At 38.5% G+C, this 25,821-nt stretch overlaps 1 protein-coding gene across 1 annotated transcript in view; it reads right to left on the reverse strand.

Annotated features, from left to right (window-relative positions):
- The window catches only part of mllt3 (MLLT3 super elongation complex subunit), a 41,202-nt gene extending 19,094 nt beyond the window's left edge, over positions 1 to 22,108 (reverse strand). The window contains exons 1-6 of the mRNA XM_046852824.1: positions 21,905 to 22,108; positions 21,267 to 21,447; positions 3,038 to 3,120; positions 2,808 to 2,951; positions 1,554 to 1,592; positions 1,245 to 1,373 (exon numbers count right to left, since the gene is read on the reverse strand). Coding sequence (XP_046708780.1) covers positions 1,245 to 1,373; positions 1,554 to 1,592; positions 2,808 to 2,951; positions 3,038 to 3,120; positions 21,267 to 21,447; positions 21,905 to 21,916 — 588 coding nt within the window. The 5' untranslated portion in view covers positions 21,917 to 22,108. The remainder of the gene's footprint in view (positions 1 to 1,244; positions 1,374 to 1,553; positions 1,593 to 2,807; positions 2,952 to 3,037; positions 3,121 to 21,266; positions 21,448 to 21,904) is intronic.
- Between the last annotated feature and the right edge of the window lie 3,713 nt (positions 22,109 to 25,821).

The following is a 25,821-nucleotide window of genomic DNA, read 5'->3' on the forward strand; positions in this document are numbered from 1 at the left end:
AGTGTGCAAAGCAGTAAACAAAGCAAAAGGTGGCTACTTTGAAGAACCTAGAATATGACATTTTTCAGTTGTTTCACACTTTTTTGTTATGTATATAATTCCATGTATAATTCCAAGTGTTAATTCATAGTTTTGATGCCTTCAGTGTGAATCTACAATTTTCATAGTCATGAAAATAAAGAAAACTCTTTGAATGAGTGTGTCCAAACTTTTGGTCTGTACTGTATAATAATAATATAATTATATTATACGCATCATTGAGTAGTCACTCTTCTCGACTTACGACCTGATGGACTTACGGCATGTTTTTTGGTCCCTATCTATGTCGTAAGTTGGGGTCTACCTGTGTGTTATATATTATATAGTCAAATCTTAACTGCATGATCAAAGTCTAACAACATTGCAGTCATTTAAACCTCCATGACCACAACACCGATTTAGCCAAGAAACACTGAGAAGCCACAAGTATATCGACTGCTTTTTGCCTGTTTGCTAAAGAGGCTGATGCAGTGGTGCAGCAGCCAGGCTACCAGTGACCCTTGATCTCTCAGTGATCCATCACGTGCGTGGGCCTGTTTAGATTGGGAACCATTTCCATGTGCGGTAGGGTCTCCCTTAACCTCCGCCTGCGTGCAATGCTTCGAGCTGAATCGCAGTAAGTGATACGACACTGGAGACTAAAAATAAAACCTAACTGAAGAAATATGTAGGTGCACAGTCCTGCAGGATTTACTAGCCTAATGGATAATGTGCTTCACTCAATACGTGAAGAAAAAAAAAAAAAAACTGACTGTGCAACACTGCTGGAAACGAATAACTGAAGTGGAGCTTTACATGAAAAAGGCCTGTACAGTTTCTTAAATGGTTCTTTCAGACAGATTGAAGAAAAAAAAAAAAGAGAGAAAAACTGAAAATGTCTGAGGTCTTTTAAGTATTTCACAGTTAATTCAAAACCCCTACTGGAACAGGACACCCTGCTGCTGAGTTTACGTCATCATAATGTAAGCACTTGCCTCTTTCCCAGCCAAGAAATACCTGACCCAAGCCAATGTTTAACGTCTCGCAAAATTTCAGTTAAATGCACTGAACATATTTAAACTTGCCAAATATAAAACATTAAGAAAAGCTTGTTGAAGACCTGGGAAATTCCTTTGGTGGCAAACCAGATTTCTTTTTTTTTTTTGTGTGAGTTACAGGTTTGGTTTGTGAGCTATGAGGGGCTAAGCCTGGATATTTATACTAACCTTTGCTCCTGGAAAGGACTTGCTCTTTTTTCCATCAGAGAAGTTTAGTGTCAGTGAGCTACTGGGTAACGTGGGCAGCTTTAGGTGCTGACCAAACAAAGACGTAGAGCCTTCCTGCATGACCATCACCTGAGTAGAACAAGAATGCCATCCACGTTACAGAATTCTTCGACCAATAACACAACGCTAAAAAAAAACATGCTTTTATGGTTTTGGATGAAATTGGAACATGGTGTTTTTTTATTATGCAAAAATTTCCAAATGAAGTGATTATTAGTTTCACTGAATTAAAAACAATTAGATCCTTACTTTAGAGTCTTCCGAGCTTCTTTTGTGAGGATCCCGTTGCTATCAAAACAGAACACAAACAATTAGATCGCAAGTAAAAAAAAAAAAAATAAATAAAAAAAAAAAATAGTGTCTTTTGTTGAGGTTGTTTGGTATGATGGAAAAAAGAATCTCTGCAAGAAAAAAAAACCATCAGGTAAACTGAAGATGCCCATTCAGTCCCTGCAGTTTTCAATGGATATTGGACATCCTAACATATCCTACGTCAATCAACAGCTCTGATTCAAGCCACGTTCACCCCATCACATTCACAGCAGTGAAAAAATACAAACTTCACAAGTGCATACCTGTGTAATCATTTCTTTAGATGATGACATTACTGGAGGAATGCTTGATGTGATGAGTTTTTACATGACAAAAAAATGTTTTGGGGCCAAAAACTATCTTGTGTGTCCTGCAGTGATGGATGGCTCAGGTTGAAACTGGCCCACTTTAATTCATCCAGCAAAAGTTACTTATCTTGGCTGATGAAAACTGCAATTCCATTAAGACTAACTCACAGACACTGCGCTTCATTGTGTAGCTTTACAGAGGCAAACAGTTTAATGGAAGAGCACTACACACTCACCTTGCTTGTGCTCAGGTGTGTGGGTGTGTGTGTGTATATATATATTATATATATATATTAATTATATATATTTTACACACACACACACACACAGCTCTCCCTGAAGACACCACCCACATAAACACAGACAAACCGTAAAGCTGGGACAGAGCCCTGATTCGGAAACCTTGCAATGATAAATAGCTGTTCTGTGATATCACCCACATCACCCATATGTGCTGCTGATACCAAACTTAATCTAGAGAGTAAATGCTCATTCTACCCATGAGATGTAAACTCCAATTATTTAAAACAGATAATTTTTTCGAATGATATGGAAGGATTTACTTGCAGCATGTACCTGGATACAAATGTCAAAACTCATATTCAGTGATGCATCAATTAAAACCTAAATTCTGCTTAATAATTAAAAAACCTCCCAAGTTCATTCAAGTAAAAATAATCCAACACAATACTGTAGAGGATTAGATCAAATATAAGTTTATAACTTCATTGTTTTAAGTCACTGAACAACCAGCATAAGATGTGTATTCTGAGCCTTTCTTCTTATCTCGAGTTCTAATCAGCAAGCAGTTTTAGTTTTCATTCCATGAAATCCAGCGACGGGAACAATGCAAACAAATATGCTAAGCGAGCGTGTACATTACCCCTCCGGCCTTTAGCAGCTTCCTGCGGAACTCCTCTGTCGGGTTGTTGAAGGTGAGTTTCTCACAGCGCAGGTGATTGACAGGGGGATGACCCTCCAAGTGCAGGAAAAGATCGTAGTCGAAGCGCACCTTTTTCGGCTCCTCCTGGTGAACAGTAAAGTGTGCGCTCTAATTTAGCACGGTTGTACAGACACAAGCGAACTTTAAAGAAAGGGGATTTTAAAACATACTTTATTTCGGAAGTACACTTCAATAGGCAGGATGAAGCCAGCGTATCCGGACTCTTCAACTTTATACGGCGGATCCTTGCACACTGAAAAAAAAAAAAAAAAGAATAAATAAATAAATAAATAAATAAAATAAAATAAAAAAAGGAGGGGGGGGGGATAAGCATTATATTTTTTTAGGATCATAATTTTGTGTCATGTCTCCTTTGACAACAAGTTCAATGCATGTATTAGGTTTAGACGTCATTAGTTCAGACTGACAAAACGACAATTTGCAATTACTGTAGCTCCTTGTATTGATTGTTTCTGGCAACGCTTTCCATTATTAGTTTGCTTGCTAGGCTGATTCAGAGCAAAGATTTATACTTCTGGCAAGTTTTGCATTTGGCCTAAACCATGATGACAGTTCATAAATTTAGAGGACCAGAATAAACAATAAAACCTTTGCTAAGGGGCATGTGGGAAGAAACAGAGATGGAGACTCAATCAGAAAGTCTTTCAAAGCTCATTGGAAACTTTAAGCAAATGAATGAAATCAGAATTAAAAAGTGTTTTTGGTGCACCTAAATGATGGGTTTTACAGAAATATTTGACAGAGAGGACGAATACACTACAGTTTAAATGGTCTGAATAGTGTACATGCCCTGGTTACATGAGAAATATTGCAGGCTATGATTTAATAATCCTCTTCACTTAAAATCCATTTTAAAGCAGAGCGAAGCAGCGTGATAAACCACCCAACACTAGTACAGTGCTTTTCCTAAGAACTTTTTGTGAATGGCCTATACATAGAAAAAATGTATGACAATAAATCAATATCTCAGTTCTAGTACAGCATCCGTGCACTCCATCATAGTCCAGTCAACCCGGGAGCCAAAAAAAACCTGTGTATTATTTATTTGCCTTGACATGAGGTTATTAAAATGAAAATTTCTGCCCCATCCGAGTATGGACTGTAACTGTATAGAGATTTAATAGGAAGAAACCTAAAACTCTAATTTCACGGCACTTTTGACCTGTATGGAGTCAAATCTGTTTGTGTTTTCATTTTAAAATGTATTACTCGGTCCGAAAGGGTTTGGCAAGTCCTAAATAATATTGAAATGGGAGACTATATTCCTGGATTACATTCTGCCTTGCTTCTATGTGGGTTTAGATTTTCTTAAAAAAATTGAAAGTGACAAAAATAAATAAATAAATAAATAAATAAATAAATAAAAGCAGGGAGAATTCTACATCTGACTTGCTGCATTATACACATGTCCATGTTTGCGCGCACACGCACAGACAACAGCATGTTAGTCCCAATTATGTATTTGAGAAGACAGACCCATGGGACACTTGTTTGTCTTGCTCTTAATGTCCCACAGGGACTGACAACGGTACCAGCAATTAGTCATCATGCTCTGTGCGCTCTGCGAGTCAAAGACATCTGGAGATAAATGATCTTCAAACAGAAACTGTCTTTTTAAAAGTATACCAATTTTCCCCTGATGACAACCAGTACAAAAGACTGATTCTTTAGTAAGAACACACCTCTTCATATGCACGTTTCCAGTGTGTCAAAACGATCATGCGTGACACTGTTTATTTCTTCTATTGTCCAGCAACATGTCACGGCACATAACGCAATTATGTCAAATGTGGCCAATAAAATATTAATTTAATTTGAATGTATTAACGAAAACACGAATTGGCACTCGGTTTAAGGCAACTGTAATCCATGTTAAGATTATTACCACACAAAATGGGGAAGATTTCGAATGGTTAAGTATCTACACCCCCTGAAGCAACTGCCTGAGCCTGTACCACAGAAATACTCATTCTCAAATTACACTGCAACCAAGACTCGAACTAAACAAGACGAGACATGACTCTCCAGACCAGACAGCTCATGACCCCAATCCTGAGGTCATGGCGCCCCAACACTGCACTGCTGCACAAATATTATGGGTTGCAATTAATTGCATGACTGGGTCACGTTCAATTATAAGCTGCTAAATGAGCCTATTCACTATGTGTTTATTTTCTCAGTTAAAGCCAGCAATGTGTATAGATGAGCCACGGTAGTGAAATTATTTAAATCAACTTTTTTTCAGATTTATCTTTAATGTTTACAGGTTGAGCTCACAAATCTGCGTTTTTACTCTATGAAGTGATTGCTAGTTTATTCCTTTTGTCTTTAGATCAAAATCTGGGAAAAAATAATCTTATCAATTTTATTTCATAAAAATGTCTAGTTATATAATAAAGCATTTATGCTTTCACGTTTATATTTCCATTTTGATATTTGTATTATTTAAGCTTTGTTCTGACTTTTTTTCTTTCATCATGTTATTTATAAAAACCAGCACCCCCTAATAACCTTGACAAAAAAAAAACAAAAAAACAATATGGTCCATACACGTCAAATATAAAGTGTCAAATATATGAGATGTAAAAAAGGAAACGGACTTAGGACTCAAACATCTACATTTAAAAATGATAAGATTATTATTGTGGCTGGGGAACTTCTTAAGTTGAAAAGGTCACTTTACATTTGGAAGTGGGAGTCTGGACAAGCAAAGTGTACAATACACTCATTGACCTGGAACAGGAAATTGGCCAGCAACTACACTGAGCTAGAGTGGAGGGTGCTTTGCTGTTTTTTTTTTCCTTCCCTTAATGGAAAGAGCCAAAAAGAACCCCTGCCTTCTCTTACGCTCTCTCGAACACACACACATACACACAGAGCCAGGATGCCAATCACAGCACAATGCCAGTCAGAAAGCATTTGCCACTTCTTCAAGACCGGGTCATAATGAGGCAAAGCCGGAAAATCCTGAGACACAATCGCAAGAGGGGGAAAAAAAAAAAAAAAAAAAAAAAAAAGAAGACCTGATCCAGTTGACATTTAGATCATTGCACGACTAAACTGTTAAACTACACTATTAGATTCTATCAGTGTTTCTGTCCTCAGTGAAGAGCGTTTAATATACACAAAAAACCCAACACTGATTCAGATTTCACTTCTTTCTAAATGGCCAGGCACAATAACAATGCAGTCTTTGGGATGTGAATAAACTCTCCATTTAGAGTCTGATTACCATCTTATAGCTGTAGCAAAGACGCCACAATTAGATATATGTCAGTAACACACACACACACACACTGTGTAAACAATCATTCAATACAGTGGACCACCTACATTCAGGTCAACTAGAGCTGAAATCTATTACCCACATGACCATAAACCTATTTTAATACAGAGAACAAGGCATTCTTTGAAAAATAACCCAGCTTAAGAAAAAGTACACCTCTCTCATCTTAAGAATTAGTAAATTATGAATTCTTAAATGAGCAACTCGATTAGCCGTTATGGAAGGTAAATCATTGTTATGAACAATATAAATGCTGAACAACAGTGCTTAGGGTAGGTATAAGGAGGAATAAGGACTCAACTTATACCCATCATTATCACATTCTTATGTCACCTGATGTTTCTGTTAGGAATTTCCCGTACTTCCTTACTCTCCAAGCTAGCAATTTTCATGCTAGCAAAGGAAGGACTTCCCCTGCGAGGCACACTTTACAAAACAAAATCTTTCAAAAGGATTAAACCGGAAATATTTTTTATTTTCTCTCACTGAACCACATTATTCTAAGTAAAACCATGTCTAGGTATAAGTACTGTGACTAAACATAGCCAACTTGCTAATTCTTAGCTAGTTAGCTGTAAATGTATCTATGTGAAATCCGAGTCTAATGAAATTTGTTACGTCGTGTACTGTCCATTTAAACATGACCATTTCTTTTAGGTTCAATTAATTTGAATGTTTTTATTAATCTCTGTGGAGATGTGGTGCATGGAGATTTGCATGTTAATTTACATAGGCATGTGGTGGTTGACCAATAACAAACATACAGCCTGTTCATATTTAAATACCATATTCTGTTAAATAGGTTTTTTCCCAAATTATCTATATGATCTATAAGAAACTTAGTTGCATGTTTGAATTAAAAAATTGGTACATAAAAGCAAAGGCTTGTGAACTTGGTGAACTGTATGGTGGAAGTTAGAGGACTTGAAAAGCCTAACTAGCTGAGGTGGCCTAGTCTCAAACATAGTGCTGGTGCATGGCTAGAATATAAAGAGTCCTTGAGCTAGGATGACCTGAAATAATAAATCATTAGTGAAATCAGAAAAAAAAAAAAAAAAAATCCATAATTGGTACCAGGTTTAAGCCGTAAAAGATGTCTGACAAACATCGGGGAGGATCCCACCTCCTTTCCCTGCTGTAATGGCTGGCGTTCCCATGGTCTCATTTTTACATTTCACACAAAGGCACAAATTCAAATACGCTGAATTATTCAGAAGCAATTTTCTAAATTAAAAATAAATAAAAAACAAACAGTTTTGGGTTTGTGGAATATTTAAAATCCTGTCACATGTACAGAAGCGGCAAGGCTCCTTTTTCAACATAGTAGGCAGTTACAGGGCTACCAGTTAGGATATTAAGGCAACACACGAAGATGTACTGCCTGTTTGGAGACAAATCCTCACAAACTAATGCCGTTGTGCTGCTACTCATACTCTCTCAAGACTTCGGCTCGTTCTGTTGACGCTGCAACATCAGGTGCATCTCATGAAACTTTAATGTGGATAGAAAATCTGAGGCCATGTTTACACCGACGTGGATTTAATAACTCCTCTTTATTTTTAGACCCAAACAAAGACGTATTAAAATTTTTTTGTGATTTCTCCAATTTGTCATTTGACACATTTTATTCCTGTCAGTGCTGATTTAATCACAGCTGAACAAAGCTATGTACAATACAGCAGCGTTGTATTCCCGGCAGTATGACCAACTTTTTTGCCCTCAGTGCTTAGACCAACTGCATAAAGAGCCTTTGTTCTACTTAACTTGCCCATTTTCGCTGGCAAACATCACACCAAACCACCTAAAAGTCTTTGTTTGAACAAATATCAAGATACATTTATATAATATTGTTCACAATATACACGTCTGCTTACAAAGCCAACAAAACAGTAGTGTTGGAAATAACAAAATGTGATGATAAAGCTTTTTTTTTTTTTTAGACATAAAATATTCCTACTGAAACAAAGGAAAAATTCAAGGGTTGAGCCAAGAAACTGAAACACCTGGTTTAAGACCAGAATAATTTATCAGTATGTCTTTTAGTATATCTTTTGAACTCTGATAGGTCTTCCATTATGTTGTGTTGATTGAAATCTTTTATGCACAGCGGTGCTCTTGCTCTACTAATTCAACCTTCATACCTCTTACTTATGGAATGTGTAATCAGCGAAGACTGGCGACCAGGCCGTGCACTTACTGGCATGAAACCTCAAACACTATAAGAGCCAGTGCTTCACCTTTATTGTCCAACCACTGTACATTCCATGCAATTTGTGTCTGCATCAACATTAATGGTTTGGTGGAAAATGCTTATTACAAAAACCATACAGTTGAAAGATATTAGTATTATATCATAGCCCAGCTCCGAATGTGAATGTTCATCACAGGTATTTTATTATGGACATCTACTCTTAAAACCCATTACAAAAAAACCCCCAAAAAACAGTATTTACAAATGTACCCATATGAACATATGTCCTTCAGACAAAAGTAGCTTGGCAGCTTTTCTCACACAAAAAAAAAAACAAACAAAAAAAAAAAACATCCAGACACTTATCTGTGCAAATACTTTTCAGGTTGTTATTTTTTTTGTCAGATAATCACACTATATTTGTTCCAGTAGACTACAAAGAACAAGAAGCACTGCTCTGCATTCTAAGCAAGAAGTTTACACGGACTGCTTTAAGATGCAAGGCGGATAATAAACGCTCTGAAAAAGTGGTTACCAGTCATGGACAATTGGATGGGAATGTGCCTCTGTTTGGTTAGATCGGGATAGGATCGGGTTTACATGGCAAGTCCATCCATGTAGGCAATTGTGCAATTGTTTGAGCATGAGTAGCTAAAAATGGCAATATAATTCTGTCAATCGTTTTTGACGTCATTAGCTCTACAAGAACTAGAGCCACCTTCCATCACTCTGTGAACTACAGAGGCCATTAAGAGTATAATCTTAATAATGCAAGCAGCTGACCATATTGTCTTTGCTAAATGACAATGACTAGATACACACATTTCTCTTATTATATAACATCTATAGCCAGTTCATTGGGTTGATTAAATTGATTATTTGGCATCAAACGTTTTACATAAGAGGTTTGTTATGGGATTCTATATAAAAGCACTTTCATGTTTAGATTTAGTATAGACAATTAAACAGCAATAGGCCCTCTTCTTATGCACATTTACTCAAATGCAAGTCATTATTGGTCAATCCAAGAACAAGTACGGTGGAACCTCGATATTCATGACCTCGATAGTTCGTGAATTTTCATTAGGAACCGGACTAAGAGTAACTCGAGAAAAATCTGATTACGCGAGAGGCTCGGAATCAGATTCTCGGAAGAGGCTCGGAAGTTCGGAGAAACATTTTCAAACAGAGTTTGTACTAATAAATTTATGTTTAAAATACTATTTTATTATTCAATTAAAGTAGTAAATAAAACCTTTGACAAGTAATGTACATGTACAATTCCCCTTGAAAAAGGAACCATCAAAAGAAAACAGTCGAAACCTCGCCATTTTTTTGCTACTCGTGAGGGGTCATAGAACGTAACCCTATGTATCGAGGTTGCACTGTATTTCGCTGGGACAGATCTAGAAATTTCTCATACGTTTTTCATACAATATTTGTGTTAAACCCCTATTTATTAATTATTTTCTATTTTTAGATATGTAGCATCACCACTTATGCAGCTTTAAGAATAGCTTGAGAAACGTCACGCTTTTAAAGAAAATCAGATCATAATGCGAGAGAATTTTCGTAATTACTTTAAATGCATCAAAAGTACTTTAGTCATTTTCTGTACCTTTATTATTTCAACAATATGTGCACTCAATATTATTTGTTGCAATATATTATAGTGGAAATTGTATAGCTACTATAGACGGATGTGTGCAAAATCCCGAAATAAAAAATTGAATTCAGGGGAATAAAAAGGTTTGCTGGTTTCAAATGTGTTCACAGTCTGATTACATGTGAGCAAACTAACTGAACTATAAAATGTGTGTGTGGCAGTATTGGATTAATGCCAATTGGTTGCAACGCTCCACAGTCCTGTTTGACGTAGACCTGAAACACGGCATGTGGCTGCTCCTTGAGGGAAGGTTAAGCTGCAATTCTCAAAGGGGTCTCTCTTCTCATAAAGAGTTGACACCATGGAACCAGGCATATGGGAGCACCAGGTCTGCTCACAGTGGTGTAACCAGATACCTCATACAGGGGGAAACCATGGTAGCTGAAATGAGGCACCTTTTCATCAGGGACACTGTTACCTTTGGTCATGAGGGGTATATGCATCTGTTTCCTAGAGAACAGCCAGCACTCGAGAACATTACACTCTCTTGTTTTTAAAAATAAAAAATGCTAATGTCAGCGCTAGTGTAAATGAGCACCCCAATCTCTGAATACTACAGTGTACATAATTTTCCCCATCAGCTTTATAACATTTGCTAGGCATTTCCAACTGCGATATTAAAACCGGAGAAGACTTCTGCTCCCAGAGGCACTTCCTCATAAGCCAGCCTAATGTGAGAATGCAGATTTGAAGAGCCTATGGCTTCAGCATTAGTTTTTAAATCCAGCTCAGCCGCACCAAGGCACCGCGGGTCGAAAGAAATAACCGTGGGTTAAAATTTAACAGAATAAATAAACAGAACATTTTGAGGCTCGTCTCAATACAGCTCTATGGGTCGAAGTTGCAGCAAGGTGTACTAATAAAATTAAGCTGGAAAGCCATTTGTCTCATATTGTAGGGTTGTGAGACTAGGCAGCATGGTCTAACAACTCGTCTGGAGTGGGTTTAAGAAAACAGTCACGTGTCAAACTTCACCAATATGGAGCACTACCTCTGGAAAACTAGAAACTGCTCTAGCTAACAAATTGTCGAACACAAAAAAAAAGCTTCGTAAGCAGCGAGACCAAAAAATAGCAAACAAGGTTGTCTGCTTGATTGTGTTAACATTAGATGCGTCTATGCTAATAAAAAAGCTCATCCTTCCAACTTAATTATCTAACAAACGCAAATAAGCAACAAATGCAGCTAAAAACATTTATACAGGTTCACCTTGATCCATTTGTACGGATTCAACTCCTGCTCCACCCCACCCCAAAAAAGCATATTACATCATTTACGACTCTTTCTTTTTTTATTCTACCAAAAAGTTTGCCACGTTTTCACAGCTAACCGTCAACTGGTCAACTAACAAAGTCCTTTGATTCGTGGCCATAATCGTGCAATAAACAAATGGTGCATCATCCATCAAGACACAGAATCTGGCCCAAGCCCTCAGCAGCTGGTGTTATAACCATCTACTCATGCTGTTTTATTACAGAAGCACTAAAACCAGAAATAAGATTGACTCCTATTTTATGTTCAGCTACTGCCTTGCTTGAAGATGCATACGGCACTTCACAACATGCTGTTGGGTAGCAGTTCAAAGTTTCCCTTCTCATGTGTTTTCAGATTAGATTTACTTAGTATACCAATAACAATAAGAAACACAAACACACACACACACAATATACATGCATACACACACACACACACCCACCCACCCCTATATATCTATATATAGAAGCATATATCTTTAGAGAGAGAAATCTCTAAATCTAATATATATATATATAATCTCTACAGAACTCTCTATCTATATATTATATTATAGCATATACACACATACATACACAAGCTGCTGTCTTAAAGTTCTTACATTTTACATAAAACCAACATAAAAGACAAAAAAAAAGGCAAAGCAGTACATGCTAATAAAAACCTGTCCTTGACTGAACTTCCTTTCTCTCTTTTCTATTAGATTCAAAGCTCAGTAATTGACCATTGACCATTAAGGCCTGGGAGGTAGCACAACATGAATTCTTCCTTTTTTCCAGATGCCCTATAGGCAGCAACTGGGAAAGATTTAAAAGGAACAAAAGCAGGGCACTCGCATTCTTTAATTGGCACCATATTAAAGTGATCATCCCTGGATAAGATTTCATGATGCTTCCTCATTAAAATTCCATTAATGCCAGCTTGTGCCTTTGCCTGGTTCATATGAATTCATTTCCGGGTGGGGGACTGTTTTCAGCTAATTGCCCCATCACTGGTGGAGGATTGATTTCTGAAATGATAGACCTTTTTTTTTTTTTGTGCGTTTGTTTTTTTTTGCCAAGCTGCAGTGCTTGTCATCAACCGTTCATCAGAGGTGGTCTTAAGTCCCAGCTATGTGAAGTGCTACAGCCTGATCTCAATGTCACCGTCTGGAGAGACTTTAGTGAGATTCATGTCAAGTTTTTTTTTTTGTTCCCTCTCTCTCTCCATTCAAATTATTAAAAGTTGGACTGAATCCATTTTGTACAAGAGCTTGAAGAATCCTTGCCGAGAGGAAAGGAAGTGAGGAAATACTACTATTAAGCACTTACTGGCCCAGTAATGATATCAACAAACCTAGTCACCTAAAATGGAACAAGATGGACCACCATTGCTGGTTCCCCATTTACCAGCAGGACATACCGATCAGGTCTGTTCAAGTGAAATTCTAACAAAACATACAAAGCATTATTCATGCGCCATTGCCACCTCACTCTTTCCATAAAGGACAATATATCTCATGATCAGACACAAATGTGGAAAATCAAGCCTTCAAAATACGGTTTGCCCTCTGATATTAAAGACATTTGGATTTATTTATACAACGCAATAGACTGCAAATAACATTTTTTAAAAGTGCATCTCGATTTGTGCCTCACTCGAACCGGGATTTTAAAAATGTGCCATTTTTGAGCATTTCGGACCACCGTTCATAAAATACAAAAGAGTACCGCTATTCCTTCTTTAACAAGTCTACAAAAAGAGCGGGAAAACGTCGTCCGACTACATTTCAAACTGGAAAACATCCTAAGCAAAAGTTTTTATACAGAATTTTTACATGTTTAAAAAAATAACAACAATTATATTTACGACCTGAACAAGTGGAATCAACACTTTCGAAAGTGTGTCAGGCATGAAATATTCAGCACGTACATGCCCAAGACCTTTCTCACCTCCAAGTGGTTTACAAATGAAGGCAACACAAACAAAGACTAATTATTAAGTTAGCTGTTAATATTGCTGGTTTCCTGTTAACTGTGTGAGGACACACACTGTGCATTTGGCACCTTTAACTTTTATAGTAAATAGCAGTTATTTTTGCTCAGGATTGAAGCAGAATGTTAGTCAAGCATTCGAGATGTATGAACGCTGCAATTTCTAATCAGCTGCTCGCATAATTCAGCTACAGTGCTTTGCTCCATTGACGCATGAATTGAATGAATAAACAGTACATGTTCCTTGCAGCAACGGTCAAAGAACCATGAGCGTAAACGATGATCACTTTACTTCGCCTGAGATCTGAGCTCACTTCCTATTCAATGAAGACGAATCCCGCAGCACCAATGCATACAGGTGATACTGTTACACCCCTCCCTCCCCCCAAACACTAAAATCCCTGGTTATAGATGCAAGACAATCTGCTTATATCGACTTGGCCATCTCCCTCAGGTTCAAGGGCTTTCTTATTAAAATAAGCTCCGACAAGCCATGTAAAGCAAAACAACAGTGTGTCCAGTAACTTCAAGAACTCGGACAGTAATTTAACTCCCATTCCGACAAAAGACACAAGAAGGTATTCACCCACAAAAATAAATAAATAAATAAAAACACTGGTTCATTACGGTATTCGGAAAGATGCGAGAGTGCCATAAAGTGTAAAAAAACTGTATGAATGCTAGGGGGATTACAGAATAATAATAATAAACAAGAATTCTTCAAAAAGTGATAATGAACAAAGCAAAGATGAGCTGTCAAAAAACGTGAAAAAAAAAAAAAAAAAAAAATAAGCATTTATTCTGCAAACCAAAAAAAAAAAAAGCACTTCACATCCGAGCCCTGGCTGTGTGGAATTTATGACAATTTAAATAGCTTCTCTCTCTGCCAGCCAAGCAGACAATAGCCACGGCAGGATTCCCCCTCAGTGAGAGCACAGGCTCGGATTTCACCCTGGTTCGCTCACCACAACCACATCTATGCCAAACTCTAAATGAATCGCTCCAGTTCCCTGGGAAAAAATTATGTTGGCCTTGCGTCTAAAGCGGCATGTTTATTATTTTTGCAGACCCATGAAAGATATGGGCGTGCAAGTATATTGCTGAATAAAAAAAATAATTCCAAACTCAATCTGGGCAGCGAGTGGCAAAAAGGAAGAACGACGCCATGGGGGAGTCCAAATCAGGTCAAATCAGCTGGGTTCTTTGACTCATTGGGAACTTGAAGGGTGTGTTCACGTCAGTATGAAACCTAAAACTACTACAGTGTCTCCGAATGCTGATTGCAGAGCCTGGCTATTACGACCATAAAATCGTCAAATGTATAAAAACAAATTAAAAGGGGGAGGGGGCGGGTTTGGGGGGGGTCAATTTCAGCGTGGAGATTTGAGCTGATCTTTCACAGGCAATTTCTCCTGATCCTCATTACTGTAATGATGACGAGAAAACTGCTTGTACTTTGGAGGTTTAGTCAACGAAGAACGGACACAAATGCATGGTGAAGGACTAAAAGACTTTGCTAGCAGACAGCCTTTATAAACTGTGCTTCAATAAACCACTTCCTCGCAGCCCTTACCTCCTTTCACTCTAAAGAGTGGGGGGTAGAGTAAGCATTTATGGCCCAGTTCCTGTTTTGGGCTGTTGCGCACAAGTCAGCCCCCCCCAACACACACTCTTCCATTCCGTCTCCCTCCCCTCTTCCTCCATACCTCCCTTTTCCGCTCCTTTCATTCCAGTGGAGGAGGCAGCCTGCAGTTTCATGGCCTCAGCCCTTTGTGCACCACCAGTACAAGTAGATACGATTTTTGCCTGGTCGTAAAGCAATTACGGGCTTGTTCTCACAGATGTTTAATCTTAAGCTCGACCACTGCCAGGAGACGAATGCTGGAGGAGCCGACCAAGCGTTGGGTGACTTTGAAAACTCCCCTTTCGATGTAGAAAACATTGAAGACCTCCAGAACCTCCAGAGGTGATCTTGCTAGAACTATACAGTATGTGAGCAGCCATCCTAAAAGAATCCTTTACTTTCCTATAAGTTTGCAAGTGGAAGATTTTATTTGAACTCAAGACACATCAATTCATTTAAGCTTGGCTAACAAACACATCACGATCATATCAAGACATTTCGATCATGTACAAAATAGACATAGCTGGATATCAAACTATATTTTATCAGTCTCACTCATTACATTGTGTTGTCGGTATTCAAATCCAAACTGCATACAGTTAGTCACTCAGTACTCGTGAACACGTCATTCCAAATCACCCAGCAGATATAAAATTAAAATAAAAAGTGACGTTTCGAGGAAAAAAAAAACCTAAATGTGACATTTTAGATTTGACGTTTTTTGTGACGCATCATTTGCTCCAGCATGTGGACAGACCTAGAAAGCAGACCAGCCAGAAGCCAGCTGTGTTCATGTAAGTGTGGGAATACTAAATCAATCCAAGAAATAATCATCAAAAAGAAACAAATAATAAGCACATGATAAAGAATACCAGGGTAATGCTTTAGAGAATTTTTTTTTATTTGCCAGTGAATATTTGAGGGAGAAATCACTACTGGTTGTCACCATCCAATTTATTATAATCATAGGTCTACGAGTGGAATCAAAAAGAATGCTTCATTGGAGGTAATATAATCCAGATGTACAAATTTATCTGGAATTGGTCTCAAGAAACAAAAATCAGAAGCAATGTTAACTTCCTTAAGGAATATCATATCATACAGGATTTACATTGAGGAAAAAAAAGGAAAGAAAAATCAGCTCAGGTCCAACTCCATAAATCTACAGTTTTCACACATTAGCAATAACACTGTCACCATGTGATTAAATAATATTCCACAACTTTTTTTTGCTCTCAGAGTACTCCCTCCATTATTCCACCATGCTGGGTTCAGCTGCTCACCAAGGATAGATTGCTTCCTCTGAGCGAGTGAGAATGATCTCTAGCAAAGCCACGGTGAAAGAAGCCCGGAAAGTTATACATCTCCAGATGACATTTAAGCTGTACTTTGCCTGAGGTCTTCTGGTATTAAGGCCACGCCAGGGTCTTACCTTATTGGACATGTGCACACAATACCACAGACATCTGATCAGCAAAAAGCAATAGACAGATTTAAAAAAGGCATGCTGTTCCCCTCACTAACCATCATCTAAACATCAGTTATCCACAAGCAGGAAAGCAGAGACCATTCTGGTGGTTACCGCAACGAACATCAAAAGGTGATGTTCAAATGTATTCGGTACCGTCATATACCGGTGTCGTCTTAAAAACCTGATCTCTCTTATTCCTCTTGATCAAATCACATGAGCTTGAAGTGCAACTGGTTTTTATAAAAAATAAAAACACACTAATAAGCACTTTTCTCCTTTCCAATTAAGCATCGCACTCTCTCACTGGCCACACGAAGCTTTGTGAGGCTGTGCCGTGACAGCTCTAATTGGAAAAATGTGTTCACACAATCGCGCTTTTTTTTTTTTGTTCACGCAGAAACGAGTTCAGAGATCATTTCCTCTTTAGTGTGATTTGGAGATACCACAAAAAAAGTAGGCTGCAGTTACAGAAGATGAATCCTAGACTTTTTTTTTTTTTAAAGCGATAACCACATTGGCTGTTGCACCAAGCAGAGTAAAGCACCCTTTGAGCTTCTTGGCATGTTTAATTACCTAGAATTGCTTAGGACGTGAACAAAAATGGGGCAAACGTAGGACAAAAAAAATAAATAATAAAAAGTCACCCATTTCAGCAGCCACGTTCCCAAGCGAACAGTCTCCACCAGATGAAACGAAGGATGTAAAAGGTATTTGTATTTAGTCTAAATGGAGTGCGCTTTCAGGGTCTTCTCAAAAACACAGTGTGGAATCAACATGATCCATTGTGATCGCTCAATTATTGGTCTCACAAAGCAGATTTCCACAAAACAGCTTGCAAATGAATAAAAATCCTGGTTCTATTCGTCAGTAAATGTTTCCAAGAAAGCATAAAAACCAGTCACATTTCTCTGACACTGGATATAACTTTAATCACTGCCTGACAACAATTATACAAAAGATATCGCATTTGCTTGTCTGAATTTATAACAAAAACTCTAAAAGTCTCAACATCACCGATAAACAAGCAACACGAGGCTAACGAACAAAAAACTCGTTACGCTCTGAATCATGTTTTCATGCTGGAAACTGGAACGTGGAAGCGCAGCAAGACAATCAATATGCAACCTTCGGAATCCTGATGCTCGAGACCAGATACGTGTACGACAAATCCCACAAGGGGTCCGAGACTGAGAACAGTCAATAGTCCCACTACCTGTGAATCCACACTTCAAATCTTAAATACAATAAATGAGAGAGAGAGAGAGAGAGAGAGAGAGAGAGAGAGAGAGAGAGAGAGACACACAGAGATAGAGACAGACAGACAGAGAGAAATAGAGAGAGACAGACAGACAGACAGACAGACAGACAATTATTTATTAAACCACAGTGCACAATTTCTGTGTCCACAAGTAAGTAAGACACTCAACCTCTACCATAACATGCGTTCAGCTCCCTCATATAACAAGATTTGAATTCGTCTTTAACAGCAAAATACCCTAGATCAGATCCGATACGTTGATATCTCGCCTACCATGCAACTCCATGCTCTATTTCTTATAGGAACATGCATGTTTCGTTTTGGCTTCACACTTCTTTCATAGCCTGGTTTATCTGGCTCATGCTCGCTCCATCTGTGGTTAGATATCGAAGACTCTTGGATTAAGCTGTAACAGATGAGCTGCATAAGGGGTCGTGTTTAAACAATTCAGTGAAAGGCTTTAAAAAAAAAAAAATGTAAAAAAAAAAAAAAAAAAGCTCAACCAATTTTTTTTCATCTGTTAAACAAAACACACCAGATCACACTCTGTAATGTCTATAGAGGTGGAAAAGTTTTATGCAGTGTCCATATTGGCTTAAAACCACACATCTAAGATTTTATAAACCTCGATAAGCTGTTCGTTTCTTTGTGTCTGCCTCTATAGTAGACTTCACATGAATAAAACGTATACAGCCAGTTTACCTTGTGTCTGAATAAAAACAGCAGGCACTGTGCAAAATTGAAGGTGACATTCCCAAAAGCTTCTTGGTGATGACAAAGAGAACACTTTAAGGACTCGCCAGTAAATTATGGGTAGCCTTCTGACCACCCAAAAGCCACACGGCTACATTTTAGTGATGATTTATTTTATTTTTTATTTTTTTTGAAAGCTGGCATCAATGGCCACAGGTGAAATGTTCAGCCATGTTCCAGTCCATTTCTTTTGAGTTTACCCTGTACCCCTCCTTCACCAAAAGCACAGACACTCTCCCAACCAGCTCCCGACACTAAATATCAGGTTTCCAAGGCTACACAGCATGGCCGCTAATCATAGCCTTTCTCCCACCCTTCTCAAGCCAAGCAGATTGGAGTCTGTTTAAAATGTGTCTAGCTTGCGAGAAATCTTAAAAACTGGCGACATTTCACGTCTGTACAGCACGGCTCTACCCAAAAAAAAACAACAACAACAACAACACATGCACAAACATATAATGATGTATAGAGGCTTTTCTGAAAAAATGCACACATTATGAATGTGGAAAACATCTGAGGATGACCAATTTAATAAACGAAAGCCTTTCATTTTTTGAGAAGGTATTTATGATAACATGGAACAGCTGTAGGATGGGTAATATCAGATGGTGGCGGAGATTCAAATAAATAAATAAATAAATAATTAAATGAAAAAGTATGAAAGGAAGTGACTAAACATATTTGGAAGATGAGCGGTTGGAAGAAGGACGAGTGTGTGTGTGTGTGTGTGTGTGTGTGTGTGTGTGTGTGTGAGAGAGCAAGAGAGTGTTACAGCTGTTCTCTTACAGACGAGACTGTTGGTATTAAACTGTCAAACACATGCCCGTCTGTGCACAAGGTTTTTCTCGAACTTCCCTCCAAGCTCCTCTCGACGCTGGCTAACGTGATCAAAGCTCAAAGTCAGGAGGCCATGATGAAGAGGAGGGGGGGAATGACCGAGCCTCCCAGGACCCCAAATAATAAGCCTGATTGTTTACGTTACATGCACTCCATAAATTCTATCCTGTGTAAGAAAGCATTTTATCCGAATTCAGTGGCCACAGAGAGCCCTGTTGTGAAATCTCCAGTAAACATAGAAGATGTCCATGACTGATTTTTGAAGCTGTTTATAATTCTGAAGGCCACTTTGGGCAGTTTGAATGCACACTAAAGAAAACACTCACCACTCAAGTCTGCGATCAATAAACGGCTGACCGGGTTATGGTCCAAGTTCGCCACTGTCGTATGATCTGAACTGATTTGACTAATGTACAACACCGAAAGCCCTCCGTCCCTCAATCGGTTCCGGAGCGCAAACTTTGTCAATTCAATTATGAAAAGATGCCGCTTCCTCAGGAAGTACTTAGGCGTCTTAATTTGTCATGGAGCAAAAACACATTAGGCTACATACCATATAGTTCTAAAAGGGAGTCTGGAGGGGAATCACTAAGGCCATGTCATAAGGCAGGATTTATTAGAGGTTAAGTATCCTCCTGCTGGTTTTGAACTTTTTTCAGAAGGCCTCGAAACACATTTGTCAAGGAAGGGGGGTTCCAGCAGGGATGTTAAAACAAACGTACATTTGGTAAACCTCCTGCCATCAACAGCCTGTGATGCGTGTTTCAAATACTTCGAATTAGGCGATTTAAAGCCTTAAATGTTTTCACGCAAAAATACGACAGGATACATTTGCACCAGAATATAAAACACGCACACACCTGATGCAAAGGAACTTCCCTATAGAACTAATGTAAACATGCAAAAACGTTTATTTCCGTTCTATAAATCACGATCAGTGGGATAGAAAAATTGAGCAAATGTTAGACATTTACAAAAATCAGTCACGCTGAACAGAATCCAAAGTTTCCACTGGGATTCCCAACTGCATTATGCTAGTAAATCAAGTCCCCTTTGTAACCTGGGTACAGTGCAATCAGCTCCCGAATAAAAACCGTGATGACATTTCCAGTTTTCCTTGTTTGCATTACTATTTGCTTTTTTGCCTGTAAATCTACCCAACTCTTGTTGGCATGCCAACAGAATAATACGGCCATGTTTTTTTGCGTCATGTGTTCGCAAATTTCTATCCAGTGACATCCTTGTTAGGGTGACATGACACGTCAGGCCTATTACAGTCGTGTTGCTACATATTGCGAAAAGTCGTGCAATGCATTAAAATATGAGACATTTCTTGAATCCTAAAATGGCTTAAGAAACCCTCCAGAAAAAAACAAAACCAGGAGAGTCCAAACATTTGGTGAAGATGCTGCGAGTGCAAAAGAAGGGGACACGTTTGATCCAGTGATGTAAACGCCAGCAGAGCTATATAACGATCGAAACTGAATTAGACTGCAGTCAGACCTGGCCCAAACTCTCTCACACAGCACAACACAATACGGTGAAAAACGCTCGTCTGCAGCGAGTCGTGTGTAATTAGGACAGACTCCGGTTGGCATTTCGCCCAGCGCTTGTTTCCTCAGAGCAAACTCGAATGCAGCAAAGAGGCAGAAACTGTGCTTCAAAGCAACAAACAGTTTAATTGATCCCTTTCCTCATGCAAAAAAAAAAAAAAGCAGGGGACCTGTTTGCAAGCCTGCAGAAATCTACTAGCCAAGAAATTAAACCTACTATATTTCCCCTGTTTGGTCTCTGTGTTTAATATTAATAATAGAAAGTAAAGTAACAGATCTGATGTATGGCATTAATATGGTCATGCTTAATATTTGGTGCATTGATGGGAACATGGAGTTTAAAAAAATGGATCTCTTTCTATATAGTTTTACATGAAATGAATAAGAGCAGGCTTGAAAAAAAAAAAAGTCTTGGTGACGAGAGAGAGAGAGAGAGAGAGAGAGAGAGAGAGAGATGCGCCAAGGTTACACGCGAATCCAACTCCAGTGAAACATCAAAACACTCCACGCACCTCTTTTTGGTCTGGGGAAACTTTCATGCAGATGAAACACGACTTTCTCCACAAAGTGCTGGATGTTGGTGTGCTCCGGCCCGCGGACAAACACCGTCCAGTCGTGTGTGAAGCCCTCAGCGGTGGGTTTCTTCCGGACCTGAGCGCGGTGCCCGAGCTCCAGCTTCACCTGAACAGCACCCTGCAATTGCACCAACACAAATCAACTATACGCCTCCTAAAAAAAAAATAGATCCCACTGCGTCCATCCAAAATCGCACAAACGGAAAATGCACCAAAAAGAATCGGAGAGCTTTAATCTTCTTTCCTTGCACTTTTGTTTTTTTGTTCGTGCGCGAGCGTTTCAGTGAACACCGGAGCTCCAGAACCGCTCCTCACTCACTACCGGCTTTCCCCGCAAAGCACCACGTTCGGTTTGAAGACGTGTCCTGCAGCATGCAACTACTCGAAACGGATTTCTACTATACTTTTCACATTTTATGCATGCACATCAAATTCTCCTACGCGTTCATTTTTAACGCATTCGCCTCCTATGCCACGGATGCGGGAGGAAAAAGGCGACAAAAAATAAAATAAACCCAACAGCGCGAAGGCATGAAAAGGCGAAAGCTCCGTTTCACCAGGTAAAGCCTACTCACCGAGCTGGCCATTCTCGAGGCCACGGGATAATGCTATTTCATGGAGAATTGCGTTTCAATAAGGACAGCACGGACTGCGGACTGCCGATGGCGGACATGGTCTCTTAATTGAGCCCCAGCCCGAGTTTCAAGGAGTGAAGTGAAGTGAAGACGCATGCGCCCTGAATGTACGTGGAGGCGAGCTGGCGCGCGCGTGCACGCACGCCCCAGAGAGAACGCGCCGATTGGCTACTTCCCAAAGCCTCTCTCTCTCTCTCTCTCTCTCTCTCTCTCTCTCTCTCTCACACACACACACACACACACACACACATACACTGACTGGCTGTGAACCCTACTGTTGTTTAGTACACTAACACGCTTTCCACTTCACACGTCCTATATAAATCAGACACAAGTAGACGAAATCAGACTATCTTTAAACCAAATGGTGTCCTAATCCCTAAATCCATGCTTCCCAATTTAATGACCCCCTAAACGTCCCACATTATTATTATTTATGTCATTCTTATTTATTCTTATTATTCAGTTTTGTCACTAGATTTGTGATAGAAGAGTATCTGCGAGAGTGAAAGGGAAAGTTTATAGGACTGTGGTGAGACCTGCAAAGTTGTATGGTTTAGAGACAGTGGCATTGAGTAAAAGACAGGAGGCGGAGCTGGAGGTAGCAGAGCTGAAGATGTTGAGGTTTTCGTTGGGAGTGATGAGGATGGACAGGATTAGAAATGAGTTTATTAGAGGGACAGCACATGTAGGAGGTTTTGGTGACAAGGTGAGAGAGGCGAGATTGAGATGGTTTGGACATGTGCAGAGGAGGGACATGGGGTATATCGGTAGAAGAATGCTGAGGATGGAGCCACCAGGAAGGAGGAAAAGAGGAAGACCAAGGAGGCGGTTCATGGATGTGGTGAGGGAAGACATGCAGGTAGTTGGTGTGAAAGAGGCAGATGAAGAGGACAGGGTGGTATGGAGACGGATGATCCACTGTGGCGACCCCTAATGGGAGCAGACGAAAGAAGGAGAAGAAGAATTCAGAAGTGACAGTGAAGTTTAAACCTAAACTTAAATCTAATGCCAAGTTTCAGATCCTAAAAAGAGTATGATTGAGAGGAGTAGGAATGAAAGTTATCCAGAATATGGTTTCAAAAATATGATTGTCCAGTTCTCATTCTTTCATCTTCAGCGAGACATCTTTTTGTTCAATTTTGCAGTGGATTTGTTTGGGTCAGAAGCACCCTGGAATGAACACTAGTCCATTAAAGGACACACATCCTTCACTCAAGTAGAAGTACAGATACTCATGTTTTAAAAGACTCTGGTAAAAGATGAAGTACTGACTACACTTTTTCACTTTTTTTCAAGTTAAAGTAAAGACGTTTGGGCTCTGACATGTACTTAAGTAAAAAGTAGCCATTACTACTACCTGTTTTAGTGTCACGCTGGTAACTCGACCTCACATCATATTATTATAATAATACAAAATAATTTAACATTTTGTTATCTAATGAATGTATTCAGGCTGAATAATGCCTTTGTTCTCAGTCATGTTTACATTGCTGACTCGACTGTCTCATCTAGTTGCCTTCTGCCTTGCCCGTTGTTAGCTTCTTTACTTACCAACTCTGCACAACACACACCACACACACACACACACACACACACACACACACACACACACACACACCTAGGGCCAATTTGGAGTCATTATCCCACCTAGTGTCATTTTTGTGGGAGGTCGGAGTAAACCAAAGAGCCAGGAGGAACCCGACAAGGACACAATGAGTTTAGGGTTTCAATGTATCTTTCTGTCCCAGATGCACTTATACTGGACACCAGCACATTATTCTATCACATTATAGAGCACCAACACCCCCACATTTTTTGGACTGGGTGTATTTTCCCAATTCTTTTGCATGTTTTGTTTTGCACATGGTTACAAAATGACAACACATCAAATTGAGCATTAAATAGTAAATAAATAATGTTTTGGAGAAACTGACAACATATATCTAGAGTGTAAGGATCTTACAATAAGCTGGTGGACTTAAAAAAGTGTAAGTCATTATTATTAACTTACTATTTAACTGAGGGTTTAAATCCACTAAGGTAATGATTAGTTAAGTTCCATGGCAATCACTACACTTGGAAAATACCCTCTTTTGTTAGGGTAAATGCTAACATTGGTGTTACTTCCTCTTCAGATTTTGATAAGCCATATGAGTAACCATGTGTTATTTTAATAGGAAAGTTAAGGACAGACCAACAGACCATTTTGCCTGTAAGTCATTTTGGATGGATATGATTGTGTGTAAGCATTGCATCCAATAATAATTGGTCTGTCAGTTAGTGCTTTAAACCCTGTTGAGACCAGATGGTGTAACAATCCACACATCTGAGCTACACAACAATGAACAGGTTTATTTCTGTGTAATTAAGGTGTATCACATTTGCAATGTCTTCATGTCCAAATAGTTCAATATTTCATCCCATTTCAGTAATCCAGCTGATGATAACTGTTCTTTCATTTTTAATTGGGATTCCTCTTATACTAGGCAGTATAACCAGAATTATTGCTGTAACTACTAAAACTAAAAAATAGCTCAGTGTATTTTGCATTAATATTCTAACTTATATTCTTCTTGCTAATGTTACATTTAGTAGATCAGCACTTATAATCAATGATATATGCCAGATGTACAGTATGCACCAGATGTCTTCCTTTTTTATTTCTTCAACTCAGCACATGAATAAAATGAATTCCTGCAACATCAGCAGGTCACTAAAGCTAAAAAGAAGAGTGGATATCAGCTAGGGAACTTTCACAGGGAAATAAGCTGGAGCCTGGTTTAAATGACACTAGAGATTTTTTTGCTATCAAATCAATTGCACAAAAACATTTGATAAAGTAGGACACACTATTCATTAACAAAACTTGTCCAGGTTCTTCTTTTGGAAGATACAATCTCAAAAGATAAAAACTCACTCAACAATTTCACATTAGATTAAATGAGAGACTTTTTGGAAAGTTATTTGCCAGCCACAACATTAATTCATTATTCTGTTATAGAGTTCAGTCTGTTTTATTTCAGAATTATGAATCACTGGATTTTTTTTTTGTAATCATAAATGTGAACCAACATAAATGCACATTGATGTGTTGACTCTAAATATAAAATTGCACAAACCACATTAAAATATGTCTCTCAGGGTCATTAATTAAGTGTAAACAATAACACATTTTATTATTATTATTATTATTATTATTATTATTATTATTAGTTGTAATAGTAGTTGAGGTTGTAGTAGTATAATATTATTATGATTAGAAATAGTAATATTACTAGTATTATTTTATTTTTATGATTAATAATAGTAGTAGAAAGAGTAGTAGCAGACTCATAATTCAATACCAGTTTAGCTACTAGGTGTTTGGTAATGAAGGGCTACTTTTCATCAGCATCACTGACTCAATGACAAACCAGTCATTCATAAGACGACAACTGATGCCATCTGTATTCATAGCAACTAGTTTCTAACTAATTAATCATTTGATTGTTAATCATAAATATATTAATATATTATGTGTCATGCAGTCATTTTTCAATTCATACTTTGGCAATATTCGGCAATCAAATATTTATTTATCAATCCTCGGACACCTATTTGAAAGCTGGCAACCTGCACATTTCTTACCTTCACCACCTTCTTCCATATGAATACATTTTCTTTTCTGATTTCAACAAGTCCGGGCAAAATACTAAGCAGGCACCATTTAGAGGCCGCATTTTTATGATGTTGTCATGTAGACTTCTTACAAAGTATTTTACAGTATTTTAAAACTACAAATCATCACCTCCACGTACATTCAGGGCGCATGCGTCTTCACTTCACTCTTTGAAACTCGGGCTGGGGCTCAATTA

This window comes from Silurus meridionalis, chromosome 6 (genome assembly GCF_014805685.1).
Source record: "Silurus meridionalis isolate SWU-2019-XX chromosome 6, ASM1480568v1, whole genome shotgun sequence".
Classification (NCBI taxonomy): Eukaryota; Metazoa; Chordata; class Actinopteri; order Siluriformes; family Siluridae; genus Silurus; species Silurus meridionalis.